This window comes from Chiloscyllium plagiosum, chromosome 2 (genome assembly GCF_004010195.1).
Source record: "Chiloscyllium plagiosum isolate BGI_BamShark_2017 chromosome 2, ASM401019v2, whole genome shotgun sequence".
NCBI classification, from domain to species: Eukaryota; Metazoa; Chordata; class Chondrichthyes; order Orectolobiformes; family Hemiscylliidae; genus Chiloscyllium; species Chiloscyllium plagiosum.
Genome location: NC_057711.1, coordinates 75,719,579 through 75,739,289, shown reverse-complemented (window position 1 = coordinate 75,739,289; position 19,711 = coordinate 75,719,579). Strand labels below are relative to the sequence as shown.

Genomic DNA, 19,711 nt, shown 5'->3' with positions numbered 1-19,711 from the left:
TTAATCCACTCATGGGACATGGGCATCACTGGCTGGTCAGCATTTATTCACCATCCCTAGTTAGTCTTGAGAAGGTACTGGTGAGCTGCCTTCTTGAACCGCTGCATTCCATGTGCTGCAAGTGGACTCACAATGCCCTTAGGGAATTCCAGGATTTTGACCTAATGACAGTGAAGGACTGGCATTATTTTTCCAAGTCAGGATGGTGAGTGTCTTGGAGGGGAACTTGCAGGTGGTCAGCTTCCCATGTATCTGCTGCCCTTCTTTTAGATTGAAGTAGTCATGGGTTTGGAAGGAACTATCTAAGGATCTTTGGTGAATTCCTGCAGTGTACACATTGCTGCTACTAAGCATCAGTGGTTGAGGGGATGGATGCATGTGGATGTGGTTTCAATCAAGCAGGTTGCTTTGTCCTGAATGCTGTCAATCTTCTTGAATTTTATTGGAGCTGCACCCAGCCAGTTTGGGTTCATTCAGGGCCTCTCAGCTCCTGATCTCATTACAGCCTTAGTTCAAACATGAGAAAAAGAGCTAAATTCCAGAAACTGTATTCTGATCTTTTCTTTTTATGTTCAATTAGATGACTTCAAGTTTGCATCCTTTTGAAAGACACGTGCGACTATTTTGGTTATCTATCAATAATCAATAAAGTAATACTGAATTCTGTTAACATGTCTTTGTAATTTTATATAGCTTACTATCATATAGTCAACAACTTTGAAGACAGATACAATATTGAAAATCCAGCGATCCACTTAACCAACATTTATCAAAGCTGGAATTTTCTTCTCTCTAGACACCTGGGTGCTGGCCACAGGAGACCATTCTTAATCTGATCCCAGAAAATTGAATAAGTCAAAGTTTTGCACAGGCAAGATCTGAGTGCATGGCAATGCTTAAAGTTCTACCTCCCCACCTTCAACCCATCCCATACAAGCCCTCCCTATTCTCTGAATGCAAAATGGCTTGTATTTGAAAATCCAAGAAAATCCAATGCTTCGTACAATTTTAGTCCCAAAAGAACCCTCATCTAAGCCATTGACACAAATCCCAGGAGGAAACCACAAGTTACTTCTCACCAATTAGATTATCTTCCTATAACTTCCCATCCTCCATTCTACAGTGCTTAGTCAATTTACTAACCAAGTTAATAATTTTCCTTCACTGAAATCCTTGATGTTCAACATTAGCCAACAATCTCTTGAGATATTTTGTCAAATACCCTTTGAAAGCCCATATAAGTTGCACTTATTGACATTGCCCTATCTCCTATTCAGCTCATCAACCAATTTATTGATTTAAATGTTATTTTAAGTCCAACCCTATTGTGTTATCCTCACATCATTGCTGAATGCTGCAACTTATTCTTCCTAAGAGCATATCCAAGGCGAGCTGATATCGCCATGATTAAGTGATGTAACTACAAATTAAAGATTAGTATTTTATCATCTGAAAGACTTTTCCTAGTTGGGTGGTGGGTATTGGAACTGCTGGCAGAGACCAAGTGCAGCAATGGGATGAGAAAACAAAGGCTTGGAGGATTGGTGGGATAGGCAACCTGGGAAATTATAATGAGAACAAGACTGAACATACAAGCAACAAAGTTCAGGGAGCCGAGCCTTATGCCCACATACAGAGATATGGAACTGGAGTGATGGCAGTTTAGTGTCTGTGACAATGATTGGTACTGTCTTGAACTCCAAGATTTCTTTACATTGCAGGAGAAATTTAATCACCTCACTTTGTTCATTAATCTCATGCTACCACGGAATAAGAGGTTAAAACGTAACAATAGGACAGGCTCTATTAAACACATTCTTGAATCCTGAGCTCAAGAATTCAAATTTCATGGGTCCCACTCTAAAAAGAATCATGCAGAATTGGTATTGCACTGCTATAAAGGATTCATATTTAATTTTATTTGAGAATTTGAGTTTTAAAAGAATGTAGAAAATGTTTTAAGTTATGTGGATATTTGGGTTGATCTTTTTAAAGAGGTAATTAACAGACAAGTCTGGGAATTCTCATGACTTTAGCTGATTAGTTGGATTCAATTAATTAGATATCGCCAGCTTGGGTTTTGTGGCTGCTTTATTCAGATATTGTTTTGGATGTCAATGCAGGAAACATCGACTGGGGAAAAGATTACGCTGATCATCTCTCTGTCTTTTCTCAAACACCCTTACTAAAAGTCCAATGTCAAACTTATTGTCCTCTTGAAGAACATATGACAGACTTCTTGATACTGTGATTCCTGAGCAAGTTTTGTCTGCCATGACCCCATGGACAACTGCTCATGTCTATTGCCTTATCTCAGTGTGACAGAATACTAGATCAACAGCCATCAAAACATTCTATGCCTCAGCCATTTATTCCTTCAAGAACAAACCCTCACTGGTCTAAAGTGAATTTCTGCTTAGAAAAATGTGTTTTCATCCCCCTTTATCTGGTATGTGTGCATAGAGGGTTAAACATGTACCTTTTCATATTACAAAGTGGGTGTAAACCCATTTTGAATCTTCAATGAATCAGTTTTGTTTTATAATAAATCAGTAATTTTGTGCTTGTTGAAGAAACTTGGCTGATGGATCTTTGTATTCTAAGTCTAATATAGAATAGTACATGAATGGTCAGATTGGGAATTGATCAACCCAATCAAATTGATGTTGTGACCTGTAACGTAGTGAAGCTGGAGGGAAACAACGTATCCCTCCCATCTCACTTGTAACAGCACTCACATGATGCCACTGAAACTCAACCCCGAGGACCTGAGACAGGTAGCAGAGTGGAGAATGGTGGAGTCGGTGCATCCTCATTGCCAATATCCAAGAAAATTTGACACAATGCATTGCTACCTGGAGCAGATTATAGAGCCAAGAATATCTGTATCTGCCTCCAAAACACATTATGTATCCAAAGTCAATACTTTAACAACTAGTAGTAATGCCTTGAGGTATCATTTTGGGGAACAAATGTGATTGGTAACTGAGAGATTTCTCACAATATCCCAGGGTTTGCAGAATTTAACTGATGTCACTATCCTCTCTTTGACCAGTGAACAATCAGATCTAGAATCTTGTATAAATGTTGTGACTGGCACCTGCCTTCAACTTGCTTTCCCTTCTTTCGATCACATCTCAGGTGAATGCGACAGTTCACATTATTAGTTTCCATTAGCCAACGATCCCAGCCTAGGACATATGCATTTAGCAACTATCTTTTGCTTTTACATAGAAATAGAGAAAAATCACAGCACCAAAGAAGACAATCATTTGGCTATCAAGTTTGTGTCACTTGGAAAAGAATCCATACAACCAATCACACCAGTAACTTTTGGTCCTGCAGAGTACAATACTCTTTCTAAGTAACTTTTCAATCTGCTCAGTGAATTTCCTACTAATTCACTTCATTTACTTTAGAATTCCTGTAGTGTGGAAACAGGCCCTTTGGCCCAACAAGTCCACACTGAGCCTCTGAAGAGCAACCCTCCCAGACTCATTCTCCTACCCTATATTTACCCCTGACTAATTCACCGAACCGACACATCCCTTAACACTATGGACAATTTAGCATGGCCAATTTGCTTGACCTGCACATCTTTAGAGTGGGAGTAAACCCATGCAGACATGGGAAGAATGTGCAAACTCCACACAGTAGCTTGAGGTTGGAATCGTTCCTGGGTCCCTGGCACTTTGAGCCACCATGACACCCGCCTGCTTATTTATGATCACACTGGTAGAACTTTATCAAACTTCTGCCAAAAACGATTATTAAGCCAATTGAAGTCAAAGTTGTTATGATAATTATTTTTCTAACATCTGCCCCTTCTCGAAGACGACAAACTCTTCTTAAGAGTAACTCATAGTGTATATGAGTTACAGAATGTATATTATGCCAACTTTAATATTGTAACGACAATTTATTGAAATGGAATGAAATTTACAAATATTGGACAACTAACAGATGTTCTTGCAATCTATCACTGATCTTATTGTTTCATGTTGAAGTTATAAATCCTCCTAAGTAACCATACAGTGTTTAATTAAACCATCATATATCCCAGATTTAAACAATTAGTGATTGTGTGATCTCAATCAGTGGTTAGTTGTCCAATATTTGTAAATTTCATTCCATTTCAATAAATTGTCCTTACAAAACAGGTTCATTCTGGTGAAAGTCAAGATTCAGTTGTGGAATGCAGATATACCTGTATTTAAATGGAGGGAGGAAGGTTTAACCTTTTGCATTCAGAGTGCCCTTTGCAACTTTCAGTCCTTTTATGTAATAATCTCGCTCAAAGGTATGTTTGTATGAAACTCTGGATTTAACAAAATAGAAATGGGAATCTATGTATTCATACTGATGACTGAGAATTATGAGTACTAGCTACCTCCTTAACAAACGAATGTGGGTATATCTACTGTCCTGGAAGGGTTAAAACATATTTCTGGTTATGTCCTTGACACATTTATTTTTAACACAAATCTTGCAGATGTGAGGGTATGTAAAGCCTTTCCTTGTTTTTTTTCCCACATTCAGCTTTCCTGAAAGATATTTTGTGAAAGGCAAAAAGGGTAGAAACAGTTCTTTAGAAAATATTTATTTTTCTACTTCGGATTCCATGCTATTGTGTTGATCTGAACTCATAGGTGTGAAAACAAAGCAGTGCATTGCTGTTATGCTGTAAAGTTTGGCATTTCTCATGTTTGTGAGCGCTTTAAAAAACTTATTACTTTTTCAAGGATATAGGAAAATAATAAATTTGACTTTTTCAATCATTAAAATATGGTAAGTTACATTTTTTATGTAAGAAATATAAGACTAGTGTTGACAAGCAGCTTTTACTGATGTTAATGTATATGTTGTCTTGAGTGCTTTACTACTACTTTTGTTATTATATTTGCATTCATGCTGACTGTGAAATATAGCAAGTGGAATATTCAGTGATATGTACACTGCTCTGATTGCTAGCTATAGTTTAACTTATTTTGACCAGATTTGTTTGCAGCAATTTTATTAGTGATTGTTTATCTACTTAATGTGATCACTTACAACATTTACTTTTGCACGATATTACAGTAAAATAGATTTCGACTGTGTTGGATAAAATACATAATGGTTTTTAAAAGTATTCAGGTTGTTCCTTGTAGAAAGAACACCGATTATGTGTTACTTATATCACATAATAGTGGTGGAAATAAAAACTGTAATCACTCAAGATTAGCATCAACCAGAGCGATACAACAGTTGGTGTTCTACAGTGTCATTACCAGCAGTTACCCTCCATGGCTGGCTCTATATGAAACATTAGTGCACTCAAGCTCAAATCAAGAACTTGGGCACATAGTTTATAAAGTACAGCATTCTATTGGATGAAATGTTAAATCTAGGCCCATTTACACTTTATTTGAAGAAGAACAATGAGTTCTTCTCACGTACTGGTCAATGACCTTCCTTCAATTCACACTTATAAAGAACCCAGATTATCTGATCATTCACTTTATTTGCTGGTTATGGAACCTTTTGTAGGATTACTGGCAACTATATTAGGCTATTAAACACCAGTAGTTGAATTTCAAATTAGGATATCCTGTGAATGGAATAAAAAGTGATATGAATTGTTGAAAAAAAAATGTTGTGAGAGCTTTTCACTTCTTATGTAGATGGGTGAAATGCTGGAGGAATGGAAAGTGGCAAATGTTCCTGTGTTCAAGAAAGGGTAAAAGGACATTTCTACTAAACTCAACATCAGTTGGTTAGTAAGATTTTAGAAACAATATGAGGGGAAAACATAATGCTTAGTTTTGAACTATTTAAAATGAGCTAGCATGGATGTTTAAAAGGTAGATCATGCTTTACTAATTTAAATTTTTTCATGAAGTGACAGAGAAAGTTGATAAAGGGGAAGCAATGGATGTTGTCTATGGAATTGAAGGTTCAGTGTCAGCTTGGATAACAAGATTGATCAAGGACAGAAAACCAGGAGCTATGGTAGAAGGTGTTTTTTCAGATGGGAGGAGTGTTTCTTTTGATACATGTACATTTCTTTGATATTGAAATAGCAAAGTATTCTGATGATACCAAATCTGGAGCTGACTGCTCCATAGGTGTTTAATGTTGCATCAAGTATTAATTAACTGAATTGAAACTCACTCATGAGGATGTCCTTCCTCAGTGCCACCAGCTACCCAACCATGTCATGAAATGATTGTATAGGATGGAAAATTAGCAAGTGATTTGTTTCTTAAGGTCTTTCTTGGAGCGAGAGTGGTCCTAAAACACTTCAGAGTAAACAAAATTTGATAGCAAGCCAGCTAAGGAGATCTCAGAGTAGATGACCAAGGGACTTAGAGGTAAACTTTAGGAATACATTAGAGGAAGAAAAACTGTTGGAAATATGGAAAGGTTTAGGGAAGGAATTCCAGAGGTTAGGGCCCTAACAACTGAATGTACAGCCTCCAGTGGTACAACTAGAATCAAAGGGTACCAATATTGAGGAAGGATTGCATACTGTAAGAGATTACAGAGATAGAGAGAACAAAACTTGCATTTCAGTACAGGGATGAGAATATTAAAACTGAGACACTGTCTCACTGGGGTCCACAGTAGGTCCAGGGGGCACTCGGGTGATTCAGACTTGCAGTGAGTGAGAACACATGTGGCAGAATTTTGACTTCCACGTTTAAAGCTGGTAGAATGTGAGAGACCAGTCAGGATAGTGTTGAAATAATCAAATCTAGAGATTACATGGACAGAGACATAGATTTCAGCAGTAGGTGAGCTAAGACAAGGGCAGATTCACTAAACATTATGGAGGTAGGAAGAAAGAGTTTTTGGGGATGACCTAGGTATGAACTCAGCACCTGATGTTATACCAGAGTTAAGAACAGTCTGTACAAACTAGTGCATCTCATTAAATATAACAGAACGACCAAAATCAGTATTCAAATCCATTGAAATCCTACAATACAGAATAACTTGTTTGCATTCATTTCTTACTTCTAGGCGCAGAAATCATGGATTGAAGGGGTGTTCTATAAGCGCGAATGTGGAAAAATTATACCCAGTTCCAAAGATTCACACAGGTTAGTAGATACAAGTGTAACACATTCAAAAGGTTTGCAGGGACTCTTCTGAAATCTAGTTTTAGATTAGATTACATTACAGTGTGGAAACAGGCCCTTCGGCCCAACAAGTCCACACCGACCCGCCGAAGCGCAACCCACCCATACCCCTACATTTACCCCTTACCTAACACTACGGGCAATTTTAGCATGGCCAATTCACCTGACCTGCACATCTTTGGACTGTGGGAGGAAACCGGAGCAAACCCACGCAGACACTGGGAGAACGTGCAAACTCCACACAGTCAGTCGCCTGAGGCGGGAATTGAACCCAGGTCTCTGGCGCTGTGAGGCAGCAGTGCTAACCACTGTGCCACCGTGCCGCCCACAATAATCATACTACAGGGTATATTAAACATAACATTTTATTGCATCTCATTGATAATTATAATTTATATTTTTATTACTTTGATAAGTAAACGTTGCAGCTCTCAGACTTATTGGTAGAGAGCCTTCTGTAATCAGCTCAAACCTGGTGCTTGAATACACGAGCAAGGAAAATGCTCATTAAATTGGAAATAGGCTGACCTCATAGAATATTCTTTCACTGTCCTGGATTAACTTTCAAGCAAGTTATTGGCAGGTTCATAAAGAGCCTGGAATGGGGAGTTACCCAATAATGAGAGGATCTGAAATACTGTGAGAATCAGAATGTTTCAAAATGTTAAAACGGTTGCAACTATGAGATAATCGATACATTAAAGGTGGAACGCTAATCCCTCAGGTGATGGGTTCAATCATCACTTCAGAAATTTGAGCACACTGTCCAAGCTAAAATTCTAGTGTGGGAGTGCTGCACTGTTGTAGATGATGTTTATAAATGAGATGTTAAGATGAAACAATGGAAAACACCCTTCAGCAATAGTTTGTAGAACAGCAGGAGGGATGCTCAGATTTTCGCACAGTCGTTCAGCTCTTTGCATTTGGCCTCTCCCGGCCCTGTTGGAGCTATTAGAAATTATTAGCACCATGGTGGATGCTTATTCTCCAGCTTGAGTGGCCTTGAGCAAGAGATTCCCATGTGACAGTGGGAATATTATGTTTTTTTCTCAGGGAGGCTTTGAGAATGTCCTTGAAGTATTTCCTCTGCCCACCAGCTAACTACTTGCTGTGATTAAGCTACAAGTAGGGAACTTATGTCAGGGATATGGATGATGTGGCCCACCCAATGCAGCAGAATGACCATTGAGTGCCCCAATACTGGGCACATTGGCCTGTGAGAGGACACTGATAAGGGAGCACCAATCTTGCATCTTATCAGACAGACAGAGGCTACACTGGCACACTAGAGGCAATGTTGAAATTCATTGTCATTGTCAGCCTTCACTGAAAAGAGGCTCCCAAAGTATTAGAATTGATCCATAATATCTAGTAGCTAGCTGTGGATCTTGGTAGTTAGGTGGAGGTGTTGTATGGTGGGAGCAGATGGCTAGTTGATCTTTGTCTTCCGAATGTTTAAGTTATTGCCTGTTTTCTGATATGCCTCTGAGAATGTATCAATGATGGTTTGGAGCTCAGTCTTAAATGTGAGCATGTTGTCAGTGTATTGCAGCTTGATGGCAGATTGGGTTGGGCTTGGTTCTGGAGTGGAAGGGGACATACATTGAACAGTTCCCTGTTGTCCTGTGGAGAAGGCCCACTCCAGCTGAACCATGTTGTGACAAGGAAGATGGAGGAGAGCATTGGTGTGTTGATTTCAAAATTGATTTTTAGACTGCCTTCATTTGCTCCTGCAACCGTATAACCTGACCTGCTCTCTTAAAGGGACAGCACACACATATCTATAGACATAATACTCCTTCCCCTTTATTTCAATACTTCCCTTAACACCTTTACTTGACCCCAGTTTGCCCACATCTGTGGTTTTTGTAGAATGTATGTGGGCTGCCAAATTTGAGGACAATGCTCGGTAGTACCTCCTAGTTGAGAGTCGTATGTCTTTGTCGGTCAAAAAAGGCCAAATATAAACATTGCTGCTGCTTTCTGCATTTTTCTTAAAATTGTCTTGCTGTGACAGTCATGTCCACTATTCCTTTTGTTGGACAGAATCCACATTGTGACTCTGCAAGGAGTTCTTTAGTCAATGGGAAGAGGTGTTCAAGGAGGAATCTTGCAATGACCTTCTCGGTGATGGAGAACTGGGATACCTCTCTGTGGTTACTGTATTCAGTCTGGTCTCCTTTGTTGGCAATGGTCACATTGACAACATCTTGAAGACTTGCTGGCATCCTATCCTCCTTCCAAAGAGGGAGATAAGGTCATGTATTCATGCTGAGTGTACTTCTCCGCCATGTTTCAGAATTTCCAAAGGGATTCTGACTGGGTTAGTGGCATTGTTGGCGCTCAGCTCTTGCAAGTCATGTTACAAACAATCAACCTTATGTTGTGCTGAGATGGTGGAGGATAGATTGATGGGATGTAGTCGACGTCACTCAGATTAAAGTGGAGTCTCTTTTGAAGAAACCGCTTATCTCTCTGTTCATAATTCTCAGTAAGTTAGGTCCTTGTGGCCAGGCGCCAACTCGCAGACACCTTCACCTACAGCCCCCTTGATCACGACCCCACCTCCCATCACCAAACTATCATTTCCCAGACCACCCACAACCTCATCACCTCTGGGGATGTCCCATCCACAGCCTCCAACCTCATTGTCCGTGAACCCCCCACTGCCCGATTCTACCTCCTACTGAAGATTTACAAACCTGACTGCCCCGGTCAACCCATTGTCTCAGCCTGCACCACTGAACTCATCTCTTCCTACCTCGATACCGCCCTGTCCCGCTTAGTCCAGGAACTCCCCATCTACATTCGTGACACCACCCACGCCCTTCACCTCCTCCAAGATTTTCATTTCCCCAGCCCCCAACGCCTCACATTCACCATGGACGTACAGTCCCTGTACACATCGATCCATGACAACGAAGGTCTCCAAGCCCGCCGTTTCTCCCTCTCACGCCGTCCCAACCAGTGCCCTTCCGCCGACACCCTGACCCGCCTGGTTGAACTGGTCCTCACCCTCAACAACTTCTCCTTCCAATCCTGCCACTTCATCCAAACCAAAGGGGTAGCCATGGGCACCCAGCTATGCTTCCCTGTTTGTTGGGTACGTGGAACAGTCCACTTCCACAGTTGCACCAGCACCATCCCCCACCTGTTCCTCTGCTCCATTGATGACTGTATTGGCATCGCTTCGTGCTCCCACAAGGAGGTTGAACAGTTCATCAACTTTATCAACACCTTCCACCCAACCTCAAATTCAGCTGGACCATCTCGGACACCTCCCTCCCCTTCCTGGACCTCTCCATCTCCATCTCTGGCAACCGACTAACCACAGACATGTACTACAAACCCAATGACTCCCACAGCTACCTAGACTACACCTCCTTCCACCTTACTTCCTGTACTCCCTTACTCCCAATTCCTCCGCCTCCACAGCATCTGTTCCCAGGATGACCAATTCCACCTCAGAAAGTCCCAGATGGCCTCCTTCTTCCACGATCACAACTTCCCTTCCCACTTGGTTGACGATGCCCTCCAGCGCATTTCCACCACTTCACGCATCACCGCCCTTGATCACCCCATCCCTCCCAATGCAACAAGGACAGAACCCTCACCTTCCACCCCACTAACCTCCGCATACATCGCATCATCCTTCACCACTTCCGCCACCTCCAAACATATCCCACCACCAAAGGTATATTTCCCTCCATACCCCTATCAGTGTTCCAGAGAAACCATTCCCTTCGCACATCCCTCATCAAGTACACACCCCACTCCAGACACCTTTCCCTCCCACCGCAGGAAGTGCAAAACCTGCGCCCACACCACTCCCCTCACCTCCATCTGAGGCGACAAATGATCCTTCCACATCCAACAGAAATTTACCTGTACCTCTACCAATGTCATCTACTGCATCCATTGCAGCCAGTGTGGTCTCCTCTACATCAGGAAAACAGAATGCCTTGTTGTGGATCATTTCAGAGAACATCTCTGGGACACCCGCCCCCACTAACTCCACCGCCCTGTGGCTGAACACTTCAACTCCCCCTCCTACTCTGTCAAGGACATGCATGTCCTGGGCCTTCTCCACCACCAAAAGTTACCACCCGATGCCTGGAGGGAGAACACCTCATATTCCGCCTTGGGACCCTGCTCCCACAAGGAGGTTCCTCATTTCCCCTCCCACCACATTATCTCAGTTCCAAGCCTCTAACTCGGCACCTTCCCCTAGACCTGTCCATCACTTTCCCCCTCTGACCTATCACCTTCTCCTTCACCTTCATCCACCTATCACTTTCCCAGCTACCTCTCCCCAACCTCAACCCCCTTCTATTTATCTCTCAGCCCTGGCCCACAGCCTCATTCCTGATGAAGGGCTTATGCCCAAAATGTCGATTCCCCTGCTCCTCGGATGCTGCCTGACCTGCTGTGCTTTCCCAGCAACACACTTTCGACTCTGATCTCCAGCATCTGCAGTCCTCACTTTCTCCTAGGTCCTTGTGTGCTTGGGCTATAGGTGCTCTTAATCGTGCTGAAGAATCATCATAGTTGTCCCTGAGTTGCTGGATTTTCTGCATTTGATCGACCCACCATCTGTTAGTAAGGTTATGGTTTTTGTTTTTGACCTGGACTTTATTTATCTGTAGACCTGTTTTCTTTCCCTTGGGTTTTGGTGGTGCCGCCAGTTCAGGAATGTTTTACACTGGTGATTTAGTAACATCTGGATCTCTTGATCCAGTCGTGCGTGTTTCCTGGTAGAGAAACCCAAAGTTTCCTCATGAGTGCCCTTTATTGAAGGGCAGGCCAGGCTCTGTGGCCATCTTGTGGTTCCTATTCCTCAGCATTGTCAGGTTGACTGTGAGACAATGGTTAAGTAGCTCTTTCTCATTGAACTCTGCAGGCTCAGAGCTTGAAACTTTTATGTTTGTGGCTCACTAGAACCATAATAGAACACGAGGTAGATGGAGGGTAAACTTGAACAGTGAATACTTTATTGTGCTTCCCTTCAGATCCATCATTGGTATTGGACTGCCTCCCCTTGCTGTTGCCACTGGGTCACCTGGCCCCTCTCCTCTAGGGACAGTACACAGCCAACTACATACATAACACTCCTCTCCCTTTATTTCAATTCTCCCCTTAATACATATACAATACATGCAACAAATACAACTATTATTTAGGCATTGTAGCCAATATTGTCAGGAATATTTACCAAAAAAAAGCAATATGGAGGAAAAAAAACACTTTCATGCTCTACATTGTCGTGATCACTGTCTCGGGGGATGGTGATTCCTCCAGACCATCTCTTCATTTCAGGGATCTTTTCTAGTATGGTCTCCCGAGCTTCTGGAAGCTTCTGTTGTCCTGCAGGTACATCCCTCTGACTGGTTATTGTTGCCATGTAACGCTGTTGTTATCTCCTCCCTGGGTATGGCCAACCCTGGCTCAGAGACATGTGACTCAATCAACACCCCTGTCCCATCGGGACTGGGTCTTTCCTCTTTGGAACTTAAGGTTCCTGCCCTTCTGACCACCTGTCCTTTCTGATTTCACTCTGCCACTTCTCTGGTCTCTTCCAGTCACAGTTGGTCAAATGTGATTCTCAGATGGTGGTTGAACATTAAGGGTGCCAGAGAACACCGAGTCATCATGTGTGGTGTGTTTCTGTACATGCTGAGGATCTTTTTGATTCGCTGTCCCAGCGACTCCTTCTCTAGTGAGACCTTTAAGGCCTGCTTCAAGGTTTATACAAATGCTCTGCTTGACCGCTTGTTGCAGGGAGATACAGAGCCAATCTCATACGTCTGATTCCGTGATCTTCCAGGTGCTCTTCAAACACTTGCACTGTCACTCACGACTTTTTCAGGGTTCCTGAACCTGGCAAATATTTCATCCAGTCAGCCTATTGTTGCTTCAACTGAGGCCAACTTCTTGACCGCCGCTTGGAGTGGGTCATCCACAACAACTACTAACTCCTGTCCCACTACTGATCCTGCAAAATCAATATGAATTCACTGTCACTGTGATTGAAGCCATTCCCATGTGTGAAGGGGTGACGACAGCAGCACCTTCCTTACTAATGCACAGGATTCACATGATCCCACTTTCTCCTCAATTTGGGAGTTCACCTTTGGCCATGAAGTTCCTGGCTATTTCTTTCATTTGCGACACAGTGCCCTTGGTGCATTTGTTCCAGCACTCCCCCTCTTAAGGGGGGAGTGATAACAGCTGTCATTCCCCACATTGAACCCATCTAACACAGACAACTCCCATCTCCTGGACAAGTAAGAGCATAATTCAGTTTCCCTCTCGAGTGCAAGTCTACTGTATCATTCTGGATAGCATTCCACACTTGACTTGTTGACACTGGTATCTTGTCATCCTGGGAAAAGTGCATAATTTTCAGGTAGTGGTGGTGAACATTTTTAATCCTGGGTAGCGGCTGCCTTGACAAAGCATCTGCATTGCCATGCTTCTCCGACTGTTCATATCTGATTTCATATGATTAGGTGACAGAGTCAGTGCCCATCTCTGCAGGTGAGCTGCCACCATTGACAGTATTCCCGTATGCAGGCCAAGAATGAAGATTAGAGGCCTCCGGTCTGTCAGAAGCATGAAGTGTCTGCCATAAAGGAAATATGTGAACACCTTAATACCAAACACAATGCCTAACTCTTCCTTTCCATTTGGGCGTACTTCCCCTCGATGTTTGTTTGTGACCTCGATGCACAAACAATAAGCCATTTCTCTCCAATTGGCAAGATGTGTGATAGTACAGCACTGACCCAATAAGGAGAGGCATCACATGCAAACTACAATGGCCACTTTTGGTTGAAACGTGTTCACACCTCTGACCTTTTTAGATCTTGCTTCACTTCCTGGTGAGCCTTATCACATTCCTGGGTCCATTTCCGTGATTGCTCTTTTCCCAGCAACTGGTGCCAGATTAGACATGAGCTTGTCATAGTAATTTACAAGTCGTAAGAATGATCCCAGTAGAGAAACATTCTCAAGTCTAGGGACCTTCATGATAGCCTGCATCTTCTGGGGTGCCTTGTGTGGTCCCTTGCCATCGATTACATGGCCCAAGTACTCTATGGAGTCTTTTAAAAAAAAATCTCACATTTCTCCCTTTTTTACTTGAAGCCTGTGTTCCTGCATCCATTTTAGTTTTTTTCTCAGTTTTCAAATGCTCCTTTTGGGAGGATCCAGTAAGTTCAATATCATCTGGATGCCTGACAATCTACTCAAAATGTGATCCATGGCCCTCTGGGAAAGAGCTAGCGCTGGCGTGATGCCAAAAAGCAGTGCTTGTAACAGAGTAGTCCCCTGTCTCAGGCAGCTGAGATTCCATCGTGACTCCTGTCTGTAGGTTGATGCCTGTGACAAATCTATTTTTGAGAATTCCTTTTTCCCAGCCAATCCACTGAAAGGTCCTCAATAAGTGGAAGTCGGTTTTGATCCACACACAGGGCTGGGTTGACTGTGATGTTAAAGTCCCCACAAATCTTCACTGCACCATCTGTTTATAAGTCCAGAACAATGGGAGTGGCCCATTCACTGGTGGATACTGGTGTCAATGTTTCCAATTTGACCAGTCATCCAATTCCCCGCCTCCACTCTAGGCCGGGTGGCATACTGTACAATATGTGCCTTTAGACTCTTTAACAAGCCTCCTGCCTCAACCAATATTTAATTTCTACTCTTTTCATTTATCCCAGGGTTCCCTTGAAGTCATCCTTATACCTGTCCACAATCTCTTGAAAATGCATTTTTGAGTTCACTAACCCCTTAACCGCACCCGAATTTAATTTTTGTGAGCATCTGTGAATCAGGAGTGTCCGAATAATGTAGAGCAGTTGCTTTTCATTACGTATAGAGGTAATTCAGCACACTGTGATCCCTTAGCTGTACCTGTACCAGCACATAGCTCTTTAGTGACCTCTTTCCCACAGTGTAATATTGATTCAGGAATCAGAGACACCACTGCACATGTATCCAGTTTCATCATTCCCCTCTTACCCTCTAATTTGGGAAGAACCCAGCAACGATCAGCTTACCTTGTCCTGACAGGATGTTTAATTGAAATTCTGCTGACTCTGTGCCTTTGGCTTCTCCAGCTGACCCTGCTGACTCTCAGTCTACTCCCGGGTTGGCCGTATGTACCTTATGCCTTGCCTTTTGATAGTCACCCCTTCTCTTGGTTGGGCAATTTTGGCCAATATGGCTCATTAACTTACACCTGCACTGGGCCTCTTGAGTCCAACATGTTGACTCTTTGTGGTCACTCTTGCCACATTAGTTGCATTCTATAGTTGGTACTGCACTCTGCTGCATTTTTGCCACTTCACGTACCTGAGCATCGTCACTCACCTGTTATGCTTCAGTGAAGCTAACTCCATCAAAATTATAATTTTGAAAGCTATCTTTTGTTGGATGGCTTTGTGTCAGAGGCCACAAATCAAATGGTTCTGCGAGTCTTGGAGAAACCCTCTTAATTTGCAATGTTTCACTAACCTCTTTAAGGCTGCTGGATGAAGGACCTTCCTCGGTGCTGTGCTCAATTATGAAAATACAAATGTTCTGCAATCATCAGTGACTTTGGTGAAAGTAGCTCCCCAACACTTTGCATTGTTCTCAGTGTGCTGTCTCTACGGGCTTCTCTGGTTGCACTAAACCCCCTCAAATTGTGAAAGTCTTGAAACTAGAGAAAGTCAGTACCACAATGTCTTCAGCCAGTTTATTTGCCTTTAAGTACGTGTCAAAATGTGTACAAAATCCAACTTAGTGTCTCTTCATCAAATTGGTCAGCCATTTTGTTTTCCTCCTGGAAGGAATTTTTCCCACCACTTGGGTCTGGTAACTTGTCACAGGCCGAGTCTCATTCGTGAACGATCTCTGTTTCAGCCTCTCTCTCACTGACCGTTGCAGCATCCTATTCTTCCTGGTGTTAACCATAACACATGTCTTCTCAGAACCGCGCTCTGTGACACATCAGTGAGCTCCCAGGTGAATACTCTCCTCTTCACCTGTTGGCTGCAGTCTAAGTCTCCTCACAATCGCCACTCTTGGCTCACCCTCCAGTGCATACCATTCTTCCCTGGCAATGGACTGCAACCCAATTCCCTTCATGTCTGATTCCCTCAACATTACCACCTCAATCCTGTGCCATTTTCAAAGTCTGGGCGACATCTTTCCTCCTGACACAAAATATACTGTTCCCACAGAATTTGTGGCTCGATTCCAATTTTTGTCACCAATTAAGATGTTAGTGGTTCACCGCAACCATAAATAGAACACTAAGTAGACGGAGGATAAACTTGAATAGGGAATACTTTATTGTAGGTCTCTCAGCTTGTCAGTTAGTTTTTACATTGTCGTCCATTACTCCTGCCCTGAGTCACCTGCACTGAGTCACCTGACTTGCTCTCTTAAAGAGGCAGCACATTCTGAACAATATACCTAACAGAAACCTGACACCAGAAATTTAAACGTGGGTAAAACAGGGGTGAGATATGATTGGTTATTTGTGCAACATTTAGCCTGTTGTGGCAATAATAGGATTTTGCTGATTTTACAGGGGCTGCTTGATGTGGCGCATCCTCTTGTTTTGACATTGAATCACAAGGAATACAAGCTTCTAGGAATGTCGGGTGTTTAGGGGAGACAACCTGTGTATGTGATACTTCCTGTCTATCCAGCACAGCCTGGTCTCCAAATGTCTCAATAATCCTTGCGATTGGACAAAGACCTTGGTCCATGAGTACTGTGTGGTAGTCAGCGTCCAAAGACCATGCATCTTTCAACCTCTCAAAATGAATGTGACCAATATCATTATGTGGGGCCGCTGCTGTGATTGGTGGGTGTTTAAACTAACTTGTCAAGGGGATGGATACGGAGAATGCGCCGACAAATGTAGAAAAAAATGTCAAGTCTGATTAGGAGGCAAAGTGCACATAGTCAGGTTAAGACACAGGGCTGTGGGGCAAGGCTGGATGGAGGAGGTGGTGTCATAATGTTTACCAAGTGATCACTCAGTACAATAAGGAGGAATGATTCCTTTTCTGTACCCAGACGTGTTATCCTGCAGAACTGAGTGATGTTCTCACCACCAAAATCACCATGACTGTTTTTTTATAAACTATTAACTGTCACCAGTTATCACCCTTGCAGCCAATTAAAAACTTACATGCAAAGCCCTTTAAGAGCAATGCAGACCATCAAATGTGAAGTGGGGAAGCAGGTGAGATTATGGTTTGGGGGAAGATATCTTAGATATTTCCTCAATTGAGGCCACATGGATTGAACAAAAAATAAGGGAGCAATGGATAGAGGATTTGAAAAGTGTGGTGCTGGAAAAGCACAGCAGGTCAGGCAGCATCTGATGAGCAGGAGAATTGATGTTTTGGGCATGATGAAGAGCTCTTGCCTGAAACATTGATTCTCCTGCACTACACTTTTCGACTCTGATTTCCAGCATCTGCAGTCCTCACTACTTCCCAGTGGACAGAGGATTGACAGACTGGAATAAGGCAGAAAATAGGGATAAAGGGGTCATTTTCAGGATGGCAGCTGGCAATTAGTAGAGTACTGCAGGGGTCAGTGTTGGGACCGCATCAATTCATGTTTAATATTAACAATCTGGGTGAAAGAAGGATGAGAATATCATTGCTAAGTTTGAAGCTGACACAATGATAGGTTGGAATGACACGTACTGTTGAGGAGGTTGCAGAAGGACTTAGGCTCGGAAAGTGGGCAAAGAAATGGCAAAAGAAATAGAATATGGAGAAGTGTGAGGAAGAATAAAACATAGATTTTTTTTAAATGGGGAAAGCTTTGGAAATCTGAAACACAAAAGGACTGAAGAATCCTAGTTCAGGATTCTCTTCAGGTTAGCATGCAGGTTCAGTTGGCAGTTAGGAAGGCAAATGCAATGTTAACATTCATACCAAAAGGCCTAGAATTGAAGAGCAGAGATATACTGCTGAGGTTGAGTGAGGCTTTGATCAGGCCACATTTGAAATCTTGTGAGCAGATTTGGGCCTGGTATCTAAGCAAGGGTATATTGGCATTGTAGGGAATCCAGAGGAGGTTTAGAAGAATGATCCCAGGGAGGAAGGGTTTGTCATTTGAGGAGCGTTGAGGACTCGTGTCGTACTTAATAGAACATAGAACATAGAAGAATACAGCGCAGTACAGGCCCTTTGGCCCTCGATGTTGCGCCGATCCAAGCCCACCTAACCTAACCTACACTAGCCTATCCAATGCCCGCTTAAATGCCCATAAAGAGGGAGAGTCCGCCACTGCTACTGGCAGGGCGTTCCATGAACACACGACTCGGTGAGTAAAGAACCATGAAAACACGACTCGCTGAGTAAAGAACCTACCCCTAACATCTGTCCTATACCTACCACCCCTTAATTTAGAGCTATGCCCCCTTGTAATAGCTAACTCCATATGTGGAAAAAGGTTCTCACGGTCAACCCTATCTAAACCCCTAATCATCTTGTACACCTCTATCAAGTCACCCCTAAACCTTCTTTTCTCCAATGAAAACAACCCCAAGTGCTTCAGACTTTCCTCATACGATCTTCCTACCATACCAGGCAACATCCTGGTAAACCTCCTCCAGTGCCTCCACATCCTTCCTATAGTATGGCAACCAAAACTGCACACAATACTCCAGATGAGGCTGCACCAGAGTCTTATAAAACTGCAACATGACCTCAGGGTTCCGGAACTCAATTCCTCTACCAATAAAAGCCAGTACGCCATATGCCTTCCTCACCGCACTATTTACCTGGGTGGCAACTTTCAGAGATCTGTGTACATGGACACCAAGATCCCTCTGCTCATCCACACTACCAAGTATCCGACCATTAGCCCAGTACCCCATCTTTCTGTGACTCATACCAAAGTGAATCACCTCACACTTAGCTACATTGAATTACATTTGCCACCTTTCTGCCCAGCTCTGCAGCTTCTCTATATCCTGCTGTAACCTGCCACATCATTCCTCACTGTCAACAACTCCTCCGACTTTCGTATCATCCGCAAACTTGCTCACCCAACCTTCTAACCCCTCTTCCAGGTCATTTATAAAAATGACAAACAGCAATGGTCCCAAAACAGATCCTTGCAGAACACCGCTAGTGACGGCACTCCAAGATGAACCTTTGCCATCAACTACTACCCTCTGTCTTCTTCCATCCAGCCAATTCCTAATCCAAACCTCCAACTCACCCTCAATGCCATATCTCCGTATTTTCTGCAGTAGCCTACCATGGGGAACCTTATCAAACGCCTTACTAAAATCCATATACACCACATCTACTGCTTTCCCCTCGTCCACCTCCTTAGTCACCTTCTCAAAGAATTCAATAAGGTTGGTGAGGCACGACTTGCCCTTCACAAAACCATGCTGACTATCCTTGATCACATTATTCCTATCCAGATGTGCATAAATCCTATCCCTTACAATTCTCTCTAAGACTTTGCCCACAACAGAAGTGAGACTCACCGGCCTATAGTTACTAGGGCTATCCCTACTCCCCTCTTTGAACAAGGGAACCACATTTGCTAGCCAC

The 19,711-nt window shown here is 42.9% G+C and overlaps 1 protein-coding gene across 8 annotated transcripts in view; it reads left to right on the top strand.

Moving 5' to 3' along the window:
* trpm6 (transient receptor potential cation channel, subfamily M, member 6) overlaps positions 1-19,711 on the top strand; it is a 177,285-nt gene that overhangs the window by 7,468 nt on the left and 150,106 nt on the right. For all 8 annotated transcript variants that reach the window (XM_043712212.1, XM_043712207.1, XM_043712192.1 and 5 more), the window contains exon 2: positions 7,006-7,085. In XM_043712212.1, coding sequence (XP_043568147.1) covers positions 7,006-7,085 — 80 coding nt within the window. The remainder of the gene's footprint in view (positions 1-7,005; positions 7,086-19,711) is intronic.